The 14,790-nt window shown below is 43.1% G+C and overlaps 1 protein-coding gene across 1 annotated transcript in view; it reads right to left on the bottom strand.

The window, feature by feature from the left end:
* The window catches only part of LOC119450245 (transcription factor SPT20 homolog), a 40,953-nt gene that overhangs the window by 13,182 nt on the left and 12,981 nt on the right, over window positions 1-14,790 (bottom strand). The window contains exons 14-18 of the mRNA XM_037713632.2: window positions 14,206-14,421; window positions 7,727-7,776; window positions 6,042-6,172; window positions 4,374-4,490; window positions 1,135-1,234 (exon numbers count right to left, since the gene is read on the bottom strand). Coding sequence (XP_037569560.1) covers window positions 1,135-1,234; window positions 4,374-4,490; window positions 6,042-6,172; window positions 7,727-7,776; window positions 14,206-14,421 — 614 coding nt within the window. The remainder of the gene's footprint in view (window positions 1-1,134; window positions 1,235-4,373; window positions 4,491-6,041; window positions 6,173-7,726; window positions 7,777-14,205; window positions 14,422-14,790) is intronic.

Genomic DNA, 14,790 nt, shown 5'->3' with positions numbered 1-14,790 from the left:
TCTATACTGTATTACTGTTATAAAGGTGGCCTGATGCTGCATACAGTAGCCATGACCAAGAACTTGCCGAGACAAAAGCTGCTCTGTAAGCTTAGGAAATGCTGTAGGAAACAGTGAAGGAAATGACAGAAAAAAGAACTACATATGCAACTCTGCTTCTGGCAGCAAGCATTATCTATACTAGCAACAAGTGAAGGGCACCCACATTTCCTGTGATAAATACATTTCCACAAGCGCTTCACAGCAGATTTATGTCATTTACAATGTGATGACTTGGTATCACGATGCATAAAGATGGCTCACTCAGACATTTCCGCTGAGAAGTGGTTGAGGTTTATTATTTATTACACGAGGATTCTTGTTACATGCATAAAGAAACCTGCCTTTTCACCATCGTACATAGCATCTGAATGTTTGGAATTCGATACTTAACTTAAGTTCTCTGTGAAGCTTGCACAAAGTGGTGTGTCTCATCGCATTCCAACGTCGCCAACGCCAAGTTCTAGTTCATTGTGAAGCATGCACTAAGTGGTGCATCTAATTGCCTCACTGCACGTGTTTTGTGCTGCTAAACATGCTCCTACTATGCTGTTACTTATATAGAACTGCTGTGGTTCAATGATTAGAACAAGTGGCTCGCAACTGAACAGTCATGAGTTCAAAACATTGCTGGGAACAGATCTTTTTCTCTGAAACAAAGCTTTTTTTATACGGGCATTTCTGACAATCTTAGCCACATGAGTTCCCTCGAGTAACCCGTGCAATGCGCCCTTCCAAACATTACAATTTAACAGGGCCGATGCACCCATGCTAATGGAGACTGATTTGAAGAACATAAAATTAGTGAGTATATTTTATGTAACTGCACAGTCTTCTATAAATTGCAGGTTGTTTTGGCCCACACCTCAAGGGATTGGTTGCATTTCACTCGAGCCAAATATTATCGATTCATGCAAGCATTATGGTTCAACATGTTGTAACTTTGAGTGCAACATGAGTTGATGCATTATAGTACGTAAACTATTGCATAACAGGGATAAACCGGCATAACTAACAGCGACAAAAGACTGTCAGTGACAAACTTGTACAATCACGCCACTCTTCTGTGCATGTCATAGGTGCAACTATACTAACCAGAAGACACAATGACAGCAGATGGTGCCATGGTTGCCACATTTGTTGTCTGAGCTACGCTCGCTGCAGACTGAATATTCTGTACAGATGAGTCCTGGATCTGCAAAGAAAGCAAGCGTGGTCCTTATATGGTCAAAAACGTTTAAAATGCCTCATGCTGAGAAGTATAAGAGAGCGCCCCCTGACAATGTGATGTCAAAATATCAGTGCCCTGTATCGACAGTTAAAACACGGTGGTAAAAGATCAAGCTGACTTCAGCGATTCATGTGGCTCTTTTACTGTGACAGCAGTTACTTCTCCAATACACTTCCAACACCGCCTACTTATGGCAAAACTGCTGTGATCCTGCGCAATCTCGATGGACTGCATGCAATGCTGAAAAAAAAAAAAACAATGATGGAAACGAGTCTGGTGGTGGCACAATGATGGATGCCACTGCATTGCGAAACGGATGGAGCAAGTCCTGCTTCAAGCTCTTCGATGCTTTGCGCTGCTGTAAAACGTTGCATATTTTATCCTAATGCAGGCAGTATATACTAATGAAATGGAGGAATAGACAAAGCAGACCACATTTCTAGCTCTTGGCTGCTATCACAGTAACATGTAGAGATATTCAAATATTAGAAAGCGTTCCAATTCTTCCATTGAGCGAAATGGGCACTCTTGTTTACAGCTGCAAAAGGCGCAACTATGACTTAGCACCAGAGCAATATTTTCAATTCCTGCGAATAAGCTCCCCTAATCTATAGTAGCTGCTAAAGGTGCTCACTGCTAATTAATTCCTTATCTTGGTAGGCAGGCTTATTACTCATTTTCAGCTTAAGGGAGAGACACTGCTCTTGGGAATCAGAAATCGGCCGAAATAGCTTCTTGCGTTCCTTTGCTCCAGGTTAGTGTAGGGCATTTATTTTTGCTTGATTGAACTCCTGCATCATCCTTGATTGATAGAGTCTTTGCCACAATCACCATGAACATGCCATGATATGTTTTTTTGTTTTCTCAAAAGAGCACTTCCGAGGGTGTCACAGTTTTGGAGTGATGACATCTCTGGCTCTACTAATCCTATCACAATAATTCTTTTTTTTTTTTGTCAGAAATGTAGACAATTGGGGAATGCAGTAGGTTTATAATATGAACACATATTATTACAGAAATTTTCGAAAATAATAATTTGTCCTGGGTGTTACTATGGGTTTAAGAAGTTTTACATGCTATAACAATGGCCTGAATTGGTCTAGAGCGTTAATTCTTGTAGCACTGCAAACTCTGATCATTCAACATCATTTTGATATGGCAGTCTCTTTCATAACAACCAGCATTTCACAGAGAGCTCACCTCCAAACTAGCTCACACAAAATCATAACTTTCTCTATATTTTAAGAACTAGTACTTGTTGCACAGGAGTATCAATTGCATATTTGAAATCAGTATGTCAAAATACATAGGTAACACAAATTTGATCAAAATGCACCCATAAATAAATTTTGTTTGAAATGTTTTTTAAGTGGAGTGTCCCCACTTAACTCTTTCCGTACCGCGCCCATTGGGCATGGTTAGCCCTCTATCGATGGTTTGAAACGCCGCTTTCGAGACCATCCACGCCGCTCACGGACATACTGCACTATTGGACGTGAAGGAGGAGAACTATATTTTAGTTTTCTGAGCAGTTTGCTTTTTTCCCGCTAGGCGATGATTTTTAAATGTGCTCCAAAGTTTCGCGTTCGTCAAAGGAGAACGAAAAAATGGCCCCCTGCTATCGATGGTTTGGAACGCCGCTTTCGAGACCTTCCGCGCCGCTCACGGACACACTGCGCCATCGGACGTGAAATAGGAGAAACTATATTTTTGTTTTCTACCTAAGCAGTTCGCTTTTTTTCCCACCAAGTGGTGATGTTTAAATGCACTCCAAAGTTTCGAGATCGTCAAAGCAGAACGTGAAAATGTCCGGCTCCGGAAATGGCGCGCGCTTCATGTCGCCATTCCACTGCCTCTGCGGCTGATATTATCGACACATCGAATAACAGCGAGTCAGAGGACGCTGACTTTTCGTTGGACTTTTTGAGTCTGAAAGCGACGACGACGCAAACCAGCTCGGAACATCGGTGGCCGCAGCCCGGCACGCCCAACTGTAGTGCTTGCAGTTAAATTTTTGTAGCGAAATACCTGTTCAATAAAAAATTTAGATTTTTTCGGAGATAGTGCCTAATAGACGGCAACACATTTTGCATATCTCATACTTTTTGTAACATTTTTTTCTTAGTAGATACAAGCGTGTCTTTAGAAACTTTGTTCAATTTTATCGCACAATATTGATTTTAACAATTTATATCTTTTTTATGACATACATCTCGCTAATAAAACTTTTATGCGTGAAAAGTGCATTCATTTTGCTTTTTGTTTATGTATTACATTAAATATTGAGTGCAGTAGTTCCTTCAGAAAAAAAAAAACATCTGCCATAACATACAAAAAACACCTATTTTCCCCATGGTAGGGAAAGAGTTAAACACACACATACACAAGAGGAAATATACAGGGTGTTTCATTTTAGCTGCACCAAATTTTTAAACATTGCCTGTGGCAGATAGCACAGTTATAATCCTTGATGTAAACTAATCGATGAGGCGGCCATTACTTCCACGAGAAATCAGAACGCCTAATTGAGTAATTAACATAATTACGCTAGTCAACTTTTTAATTAATGATTTTACGGCACATCTTTCAATCTACGAATTATAGCCTTTGAGTTCGCAAGGCGTATCCACTTGGAACGAATTCTCAGGACTGAACCAGTTTCGAGATATTAATTTTTAAAGTGTCCGACGAAATGTATGGGCGTTCCAGTTAACTTTTTGAGGAAAACGCTGTTTTATGCATTGAAGCACAAAGTTAACTGGAACGCCCATGTATTTCGTCGGACACTTTGAAAATTAATATCTCGAAACTGGTGCAGTCCTGCGAATTCGTTCCAAGTGGATACGCCTTGCGAACTCAGCGGCTATAACTCGTAGATTGAAAGATGTGCCGTAAAACAAATAATTAAAAAGTTAATTAGCGTAATTATGTTAATTACTCAATTCGGCGTTTTTATTTCTCGTGGAAGTAATGGCCGCCTCATCGATTAGTTTAGATCAAGGATTACAATTGTGCTATCTGCCACAGGCAATTTTAAAAATTTTGGTGCAGCTAAAATGAAACACCCTGTATGTGAAGCACTGAGTACATCTGAGACACATACCTGACCATGTAGGCTTCCAGTTGCTCCAACAAGCATACTAGATTGTGTCACGGGCACCATGGTCAGTGAAATAGGCACAGGAATAGCGGAGGACAAGTTCACGCCCGTCAGAGACATCTGCGTGAAAGATGAGCATTATAAACAACAAAAATTATCAGCTTGGATCCAGCTGAACATGCTTAATATCAAATGCACATCATTTTTTCTTTACACTGTAAATTATGATAATGATGGTGGTGGTGAGCCCTGTTTAAGCTTTGAACGGAAAAACCTATGTGCTGATTGTGTGATGTAACTGAACAATAAGTTCCCACATACAAACAAAAAGTGAAACCGGAGCTATACTCTATATTAATATACATGGAAAAAAGTTAGTTATTAAATCAAATTGTGAAGTTTGATGTCCCAAAATGGTCACAATGGGTTATAAGGAAATTTGCAGTGGACACATTAGGTTAATTTTGACTACTTGTAGTTTTTTAATGTGCACCCAAGCCATGGTACATGAGAGTTGCATGAGAGTTCCCCATCGGTTTACAGCCGCGAATCGAACCTGCGACCTTGTGCTCAACACAAATGCCATAGCCATGGAGCCACCATGGCGAACGGGGGGAAAACAAAAGTTCCCATGAAAGCTCTTATTTTATGTAGGTTGACAAAACTCTTTTATTTCTGTCAGTCACCATGGTGGCCTTGCAGCAATGACTACAGCCAAATTAAACCAAGCAGTAGCTCTCACATTGATGGATGGAAACACATTTACAAATGCTATGATGCTTAAATTTAAGGTTACGCAGGGTCGCTCACACAAGATATGTCATTTTTCTCATGCTGTGCCTTTTGCCCAGAAAAAAAGTGATGTAAGAGGCACTTTGTCTCATCTGCAATTGAAAAAAAAATTTAGACGAACTCATCAATTTACTTCCACATTCAATCAATTTCAAGCATGTTTAAGCCTAAAAAAATGCTTTGCCAACTGCTATTGTGACGACAACACCGATACATACAACCCTACTATGTGTTGCTAATTTCCAGCTGCTGAATTTCCAGTGCCAAAGTAATAATAATAATGCAATGGTGAGATAGTCTAAGCTCCTCCTAGTCACGCTGTTTTTTGCATTTTATTCTTCAGCTGTAATGGCACAGAACAAAAACGAGCATGGAACCCTACATAGAGCAGCTTGAGGGGACCACACAACTGTCTTAGGCACAGCCTAAGCTCAAAACTGAAGGCTGTAGTATTGTCAACTCGTTTGTCTAGTTAGTTTGCCAACTTGACTGTCTAGCTGAAGAAAAGCTATGCCCCTTCATCACTGAAATCCTAAACGCCCATAAGGGGCACGGTAATATTCAGACAAGTCGTATGAGCAAATGTGCTGAGGCCACAGTGGCCCTTTGACATCTTTAGAGCGCATAGTATTTACATTCAGTTTACATCAAACAATAACCAAAAACACTACTGCACAAAGCAGTCTACGAAAGCTGTCCTGTGAGTGCATTACTATTCTCCCCCACCACAGATTGCAGAGTCTTTGACAGATGGTAGGTAAAGCACAAATTGACATGCATAAATCAAACTTTATGCTCACTGAACATGCAAGGTTCATTTTGTTTTCATTCTGGTGGAAAAATTGTTCAAGCAAGCTTCCATTCAAAAGCCAAGCTTACCAAATTATGCAGGCCCACATTTTGAGGTAAGCTGAGGTTAGGAAGGCTGACCACCTCAGGTGACTGTGCTGCCAGTGTGCTTGAAATAGTGGTTGCCTGGTTTGGCTTGCTAGTAGCGTCATCAGGACACACTGCAAAAAAATAAAAAAGCCCGATGTCAGTTTTGCATTTGTGTTTTTCCTTGCAACGTTGAGATATCACTTGGGCATTCCCCTAATTTGTACTCAAATCCTGTGCCTCTTTGCTGAACAGCTTTTACGTGGAAATAAATTTACACCATTTTAATTGAGGACAGATCACTGCCAACAGGCACGCCATGGTGCCACTCTGCCCATTTCTGGGATCCATTAAGTGTTATGCTAGGAGCTGTTATGTTAGTATGAAATATTTAGTAGGGATGGGTATCAAAAAAATAACTTAATTAACCAGGACCTTTTAATGGATTAACTAATTGATTAATAGATTACCTAATTGATTAGATTTACATATGCATGTGAGCTAAGGAACTCAGCAGCCCAGAATCAATGACTGCGCTGGGCAGTTCCATTGCAATGTACCCCCCTTCACATGACGTAGTGACCCTATTAATACAATCGAATGAATATTCACATAAGCAATGCTCAAAATTGGTTATAACTTGAATGCCATTGTCAACGGTTGTCACTTTGTGCCATTGCAAGTCTTATACAATCTTTCGCTACAAGTGATGACCACTGTCAAATCATTAGCACAAACAAGAGCTGCGGAACGAGGCAAGTTCAACTCGGAGCCTGCGTCTGGCCGCTGCTTCACTGAACGTGAGACAACTCAACTGCATTACGTGCTTCCAGATGTCGTGAATAGTAGCCTATTTTCTTTTTTTGTGTGAATCGACGTAATGAGAAATAAAAAATTATCAAAATGATGCAGTGTGTGATCGTCGGCTGTTGGTTTTGAAGCACCGTATGCTACAGTTTCAAAGCTAAGCTGATTATGCCTAGCGGCACCCTTGGCACTTGCTTGGCACTGATCCGACAGCGGTGGGTGGTGGTGTGGATCACACTTCCCAGCATCATGACCATGCACAACTGGCGAACGCAAAACGCTCCCGCGGCCTCCACCACCACAAAATTGTAAGCAAACTAAAGCACAACATGAGCAAGAGCCCGTAAACAATTTCCCTGTGCTGTGGCAGTTATAAGAAAGATTGAATCTGCATTTTTGAATGAAAATATTTGAATAATAGCTCTTTGAAAATAAACTGACCTCAGAGATGAACCTGTCTTTTCTTTTACAAGTAAAGAACCAACTTTTTTTAGATTTGTCAACATCTGGCTTGTAAAGGTTTTGTAAAGGAGCCCACAACAATACAAACTATTCGCTTTGAAATTATTCGACACTAATTATATTTACTTCAACTTTGCTTGGAATCTAAAAATTTATATTTGCACAAGCCTATTAATAATTTCCCATATGCTTTACTTGGCTTCATTTGATTGTTATTAATAATCAACATAGCATCAGAGTTTCATCAAGGTTACATCGTGGGCTGTGAGGGACACTGAAGTTCCTAAAGCATGCATTGAAGTATGTGTCGTGCAGTCAGTTCTAATTATGCTCGTTTTTAAATGCGATAAGTGCATTAGGCAAGGGCAAGGAATGCAAGGAAACTACTGCCGCTTCAACATAAAGGTGGATTCTCTCACCGGTGTGACCAGAGTCAGGTTCCAGAACATTTATGTTCAATGGCTCTTTCCTGTGAAAGCAAGGAAGATGCACAAATAAATGCTTCAAGCTACTACCACAAAAAAGGTTCAGTACTAGGCATATTCTACATTTGAGATACCAGAATCCGATTCACTGTGACCGCTCAGTTTTTTTTTTATTCAACCACACACAGCGCCTAATTAAAGTACAGTATAGACCACTTATAACATAACCGCTTATAGTGCAGGACTGGATATAAAACGGTCTTTTCAGACTCCCGTTAATTTTCCCATAGTACTCTATGTATACGCATATCACTTATAGTGCAGTTGTGGGACACGAAATACCGGTTACAGTGCGGCTGCCTGGAAGTTCGGCAGTCAACCTAGACGTCAAACGCTCCCCTCAACCCACAAATGCCGTATTTACTCAAATCTAACGCGCACTTCTTTTCCGATAAAACAGGTCCAAAAATTGCGTGCGCGTTAGAAGCGAGTACGACCCTAAATCTGCATTACCATATAGCCGTCGACATTTCAATATGTCCGCCTCGCACGCGCGTCGAGCCTAGCTACCGTAGCTTCCTCCACGTGCTTAGGCAATAGTCTACCATCTGTCTTGATGTTCTCTGCGTCTGCTCTATCAGCATGAAGTACCGAGTTCATCATGATGCCACATTTAAAAGGAAAGTGATCATGTGTGTGGAGACGGACGGAAATCGGGCCGCATCACAGGCATTCGGAGAATCCGAAACTTGCGTTCGGGACTGGCGCAAACAGAAGGAGCGGATTTTTGCCAGCAAAACAATGCTGAACGGTTTCAGTGGACCGAAGCAGGACGTAATCTGCGACGATCCACTTCGACGATACGATCGCCTTGGCCCTATCTTGGAAGCAATCTCCGACAAGGAAAGTCCGCCACGCGCCATGTTTTCGCCGCTTATAGGTCACGTTAAAGCGAGAGACATGATAGCACGAAGGTCAATTCGCTCGCCGCGCTTCGTCGCTCGATCATTTTGACAGTTCGTTTCCGCGGTCAACGAGCGAGATGTGTTAATGTTTGCTTGTGCGCGCGTGACACTGTGCTTGTTAATTTATTTAGGAAGTGAACACAGAACCTGGAGCACGGTGACAGCGACAGCAGAAATGCACCTGGAGTGTCCATTACCACAATAAAATAGTTGTTTTGGTTATAGTGCCGTACTGCTTATAGTGCGGATATTCGCGACTCCGGCGACTTACGTTACAAGCGGTCTACACTGTACATACAACCTCAATTATTGAAAGAAATTGTTGTCCACGTGACTGTAGCATGAAGCTACAAAGGAAACCCATAATGGTTTCTGGGAAAAAAAGAAAAGAGCTTTGCAGTTGAAGAAAAATTCATTCTGATTTGGGGATCAAATCAAAGACTAATGCCTGAGCTGCTAACCAGGAGGCTAGCAGATTGCATTGCGAGGATGAATCAATCTACAACTCGAAGCACAGGGAACCTTAATTATTACATTATGCTCTCCATACAGACTGTGTAGCTGCTAGTTGAAGGTCGTGAAAAGCTCACCCTTGATATATGTTCATACCCATAGACAAATACATGGAGATCTGGCGCAAGATCGCGCGCTCAGGCTGAACCGACGGCAGCATGCGTGAAGCGGGGTTTGCGGGTACTGCGAATGCTCCGAACTGATGAATTTGCAGAACACAGCCTAAACTGACAGAGTCGCAGAGTCGAGGTCACACGCGCGCTATCTGCACTTCGCGATGACGGGCATCACGACGAGTTGTAAAAAACAACTACAGTCGAGTCCCGCTATAACGAAATTCACAGGACACGCGAAAAATTTTGTTGTGGCAGAACTTTGTCGATCCGAAATTAGTATGTATATACTGCATATATACTGCATATTTATGACAAAATCAGCAAGCTTGGCAAGCTTGCGCTTCCCAGAAGTTTTATTTTCAGAAATCAATCAGCCTGGATTTCTCACGCTTCACGGCAAGCAAAGGCGTTATGCGAGTGTCACAGTCCATTAAAAGAGCCATCGCAATGTCATTGTCATGGTCTCTGATAACTTTTCTGATGAGGTCAAAAGGATCTATTACTTTCAAAGCAGTCGCCGGAGTCAGAGTGTCTAGCTGTGTCAGAGTGTCTAGATGAAAACGAGACATTGCCATCTTGTTGACAACAGCAGCTGCAGCTGCCATTGTAAGTAAAATTGTTCTTGATGTGCTTCACCGGACAAATATCTGCTCTTTTTTTGCCTTTCACCTTTCAGAATTTTACTGAATGTAGTATGGGTGTGGTATATAAAGTTCCCTTTAGGTGTGGCCATTTCTACGTAGGGCAAAAAGGGCGGTGTATCCATCAGAGGCTAATGGAACATAAAAGGTCGTTAACCGGCGGATCGCCTTCTAATCTTTCCTTACATTGCCAAGACTGCCAAGATTGTAACTGCACGCCCGAGTTAGATGAATGCGCGATATTGTATACGGCATAAGAATGAAGATACGTGTCTTATAGTCGAGGCTTGGTATATCAATAATGGTGGAAGCGCGTGCGTGAGTCAGCCTTCGATTACCTTACATAAGGAAGAGATCAAATGCCTCAAGAGTTATCTCTCACGTAGACTGGCACGTGTACCCGATTGACACGTGGTGCGACCATTCCAGAACATGCGCAGGTGAGTTTTGTCTCCTTCTTTTTTCGCCTCAATGCTTCCTTAAGTTGATAGTCAGCGTTCGTGTTGTCCACGTCTCTTCTCTTGTGTCCGTGTCTGCACGCCTTCCCTTTTTTTTTGGATTATGCATTACTTTGTCAGTGTCATGCGAAGACAGTGGGTCCGTAAACATTAAACTTTCCATGTTTGTAAATTTATATGGATGCAAACGTCCCGCTCGCATGCTTCGATTCTCAGATATGCGCAGCTGCTTGGTCTACACGTTCTGCACATGTGCATCTTTTGAAAAATATCGGTTTAGTTATATTGCGGTACGATTATAGTGCGGACATGTGCGACTCCAGTGATTTATGTTATAAGCGGTCTATACTGTAGTTAGTTCTACAATGTGCCATCAGTGAAGCACTAGCACCCAATACAATGACCTCCAAAGTTCTTACAATGGTGCGTGGTTTGAAAAACCACACAGTCACACAGAGAATCTCAACCGTCTAACCAGTTTGGAAGGGCTTCAGATGACATCTGGCACCCGAAGTGCAAAGTGCTGAGTGTGTTTTGGACTATGTTTAAAGGGCAACTCCGTCGATTTTTCTATGTCAACAGATGTCGATGAAATTCGCTAGGTACGTTCATCTGCACACTTCCATCATGTCCTCAAATAAGCAGGTTTGAGAATTGCACAGATTTTAAATCACTGAGAATCACAGATTTTAACGCGGCAGTTTTTAATTGAAACTGATAAATATGGTGCATAGTTAGCGCCATGGAAAAAGGAAAATATAGGAGGGAGCATTACGTCACGCAGCCAGCCTTGGCAAGTGAACGCTTCGTGTAGCCAGCAGTGGTGACCCAACACGTGACGTGTTGGGCCACCACTGCTGGCTACATGTCGAGATTGCCTCTTGAGTCGAGATCATGGAGAATCGAGATTTGCCGAGACGTTTGGTTACCCGTAGTTTTTATTCGGTGCGTACTTGGCCGGCAGCTGCTGACATGCAGGAAGGAAAAAGATTTTTCCTTGTTTTTTCCTACTAGCCGCGCCAGTAGCCAACTTAAGTACACGAGCGACGTCACCATTTTGACCTGTGTCGTATCGGTAGTATCGGTATACCGGTGTATCATGAGCGTGCGGCGTGGCGTTATTGTAATGGCATCAAACAGGCGATGCCACAATGGTGCCGCTTTCTAACCAACAGTTGTGCTAGCTGTAGAGGCATCATCAAACGTTCAAGCCGGGCGGGGCTTCGGCATCGATGAGAAAAACGTCCGTCGTTGAAGGGGGCAATGGTGTAGTATCAGCGCACGGCGTGGTGTTATCGTAATGTCACCTAACAGGCGACGCCGCTTTCTAACAAACAGTTGTGCTAGCCGCAGAGGCATTGTGAAACGTTCAAGCCGGGCAGGACTTCGGCATCGATGAGAAAAATGTGCGTCGTTGGAGGGGGCATTGGGAGATGCTATTTGCATGTGCCGCAAGGAGGGATGAGAAAAACATCCGTCGTTGGAGGGGGTTGGCGGCAGAAGCTTCTTGCGTGCACCGCAAGGAGGATGACATTTACCCAGGAACTTTGATCATGGGCTCCTTCAAAAAGTGCAGCATCTCTAATGCGCTTGATGGTACTGAATATAGTGCAATGTTTGAAAATGGCAGCGATAAGGAAGATAGCAACAAGGCTAGCAGCGATGATGACGTAGAATGAGCTCGGCATGTTTATATTCAATAAACGCTGTTTTTATTTTGTGAACCCGGTCCTCACTTTTTTGTTCGGCCTACATTCGAGGTAACTTTTTTTTTTTTCTGGCTTCGAACTTTGGGGGGGTCGGCTTAAAATCGGAGTCGGCCTAGATTCGAGTAAATATGGTAACTGCCTCGAACAGCCTACCTTACCTCCTCCTCAGTTACAGGCTACATTGTGTATGACGTCAGGAGTGTTCCATACAGAGAGCATGCCGGGCTCATGCAGACGACAGCGTGGAGGAGCTGACGATCGTGAGCTAGTGCTTGGCGTGAGAAGTTGCTGTCGTGAGAAGTTGCATTCCCTGTGGACGCAGGCAAGTGATAGGGGGCAGTAAGTGGTGTTACGTTGTTGGCTGCATGAACTTCAGCCTTTGCCATCTGCACACACAGTTTGAGCTGATGCCAAGTGCGTTCAGCCGAGTTTAAGCCTAACACAGTCGCCAAGTTCGTGCGCTTACTGCTGGCGGACCTGAGCGACTGTCCTGAAGCTAATTAAGCCATTGGGATGAAGAAAATCGCTTCTGTAGTTCAGTTTTGACCATACGAATTTGGAATAAACCATTCCTCATTTCGTACAGTGCACACGCAAAAAGCTAGAAGCGACGACACGACGCACTATTAACATCCGCACGTTGCCGTTCTCGAAGACGGCCAGCTGCACTCGCCCGCGCTTCCCTAAATTAAATTTGACTATGTACATGGGTGTATATTTACGTAATAATTTTGTGCTGACTCATTATCTAGCTTCCAAGGTGCACTGTTTGCCTCGTATCGCAAATGGGCAGCAAGCGAAGACCCCTTCAATACTGCAGTGTTAACAACTGCCTCGTTCAGCTGCCAATGGTGTCACATAGGTGTTTCCATGCGAAAACTATGTGTTCTGTAAATAAACGATCACATGCACAAAGTCCTCATCTGTGTCTACTTACAGGGCACATTATGTGCATGAAGAGAATACGAAGAATGATAAGTAGGCAGCCATACTACGGCCTCCCGCTCGCTGTTTATGAAGGTATGTGGTCGCTCATGTCAACGTGACTCAGAGTGATGCAACAGTGCTTACATGCACAAAATCAGCGTGTTTTGCTATGTTCTGGCATTAATTGATGTCACCGATGAGTGGCTAGCATTATATCTAAAGCGAATTACGAGCGGTCGCTTTACCTGACGATGTAAACAAATGCATCGAATCGGTGCTTTGGACTGTCAGCTGCGTTCCTGCGGGATACAAATGCGGAAAGTCGTTCTCCACATCTTACAGCGAGTATGTGAAGCGCTTCCCTTAGAAGGGATAAAACACCTAAAATAGCAAGCAGCGCGTACAAAATCAGTGGTTAGGGCTACGCTTGGTCTTCATGTTGCAGCGGGATATGTTGCGCATGGGCGCTGGCTCTCGTGGTGGTGGGTTGAATGCGAAGGGCATTCCGTGGCTATTGAATTCGTCAGAATCATAGCTGCGACTGTTTGACAGATCCGAAGAGGTGGTGCAGCTTACAATGTCACCCGAAGGTCCAGCGTGGTCACGAATCAGCTGAGCGTCTGCTCTTCGCTAGTTTCGTTTGCCCCGCAAACGAGACCGGCATGCCTTGCACGCCCTCCCCGCCGGGGGAACACTTGTGACGTCACACAAAGAGGTTCGCTCAGCCGGTTGTGGTCAGGTTTCGGTTTCGTATTTCCGCTTTTTTGCTTATGTAAAATTATTTTCGAATTTGCGGAATAATTCGACTATCAGACGCGTGCAGGGGGGGGGTCTCAGAAACCTAAGTACATTTCATTACCTTGACATGGTCAAAAAATCGCCGGAGTTGCCCTTTAAGCCCAAAAATGAAACAAGCGGCACATATCGCTCATTGCTTGCATGCAGTCAGTGTTGATCGCACTTTAACAGTGATCTATTGACAAAGAAGTAGATGCCATAGAAAGTAGTAGAAAAAGTGGGAAATTGTGAGAAAGTAGTGGAACTTGCTATTGTTTTTCTGGAAGACACAAAAAATCAGTAGACCTACTGACGAATAAGCGGCTATGGCAACACTAGATGAGATGTGTGTGAATGATGTGCAAACCTGTTCTCGGCTGTAGCTTGCAGGGGTGGCGATTCACTGGGCTGCTCTTGTGCCTTCGTGGTCGGAAAAGTTGCCAATGATTCAAATTGTTCATCCAAGGCACCGTACAGGCCTTGGGTGTGGTTGACCACGGGTGGTTTGCCAGGGACGAGGTGGGTGATCTTCACAGCCTTGCGGCCCTCTTCGGTGAAAATCTCTCGGAACTGGTTCAGGTACCTAAAGTTGAAATTATACTCTCATGGCTTATGTCAAACAACTGCACATTATCTGTTGAATTCTTTTAACCCTTTGGGTGCCGGATGTTTTTCCAAATTGCAATAAATTCAATATCTGCCTAATTAACACAGGCTTTAACGCAGGCTTTAAATTCAAATGCTTTTTATTGGTGATATGTTGCTAAGCACATCAAAAAATATTAGATCTGGAAATTCAAACAAAAATTTGGATTACGATAAAGATATTAATAAGAACAATTTGTGTTCCTCAAGCAACATGGCCTTTCAGTTGCTGTCATTGTCCTTTGAATTTCTTCAACTTCTTGAATTTCGGCATTGTTAAAAAAACGCACTGGCTTTTGGCGCCGGT

The sequence above is a fragment of the Dermacentor silvarum genome, chromosome 4, assembly GCF_013339745.2.
Source record: "Dermacentor silvarum isolate Dsil-2018 chromosome 4, BIME_Dsil_1.4, whole genome shotgun sequence".
NCBI classification, from domain to species: domain Eukaryota; kingdom Metazoa; phylum Arthropoda; class Arachnida; order Ixodida; family Ixodidae; genus Dermacentor; species Dermacentor silvarum.
The sequence above is the reverse complement of the archived record's forward strand: the minus strand, read 5'-3'. Positions and strand labels throughout refer to the sequence as shown.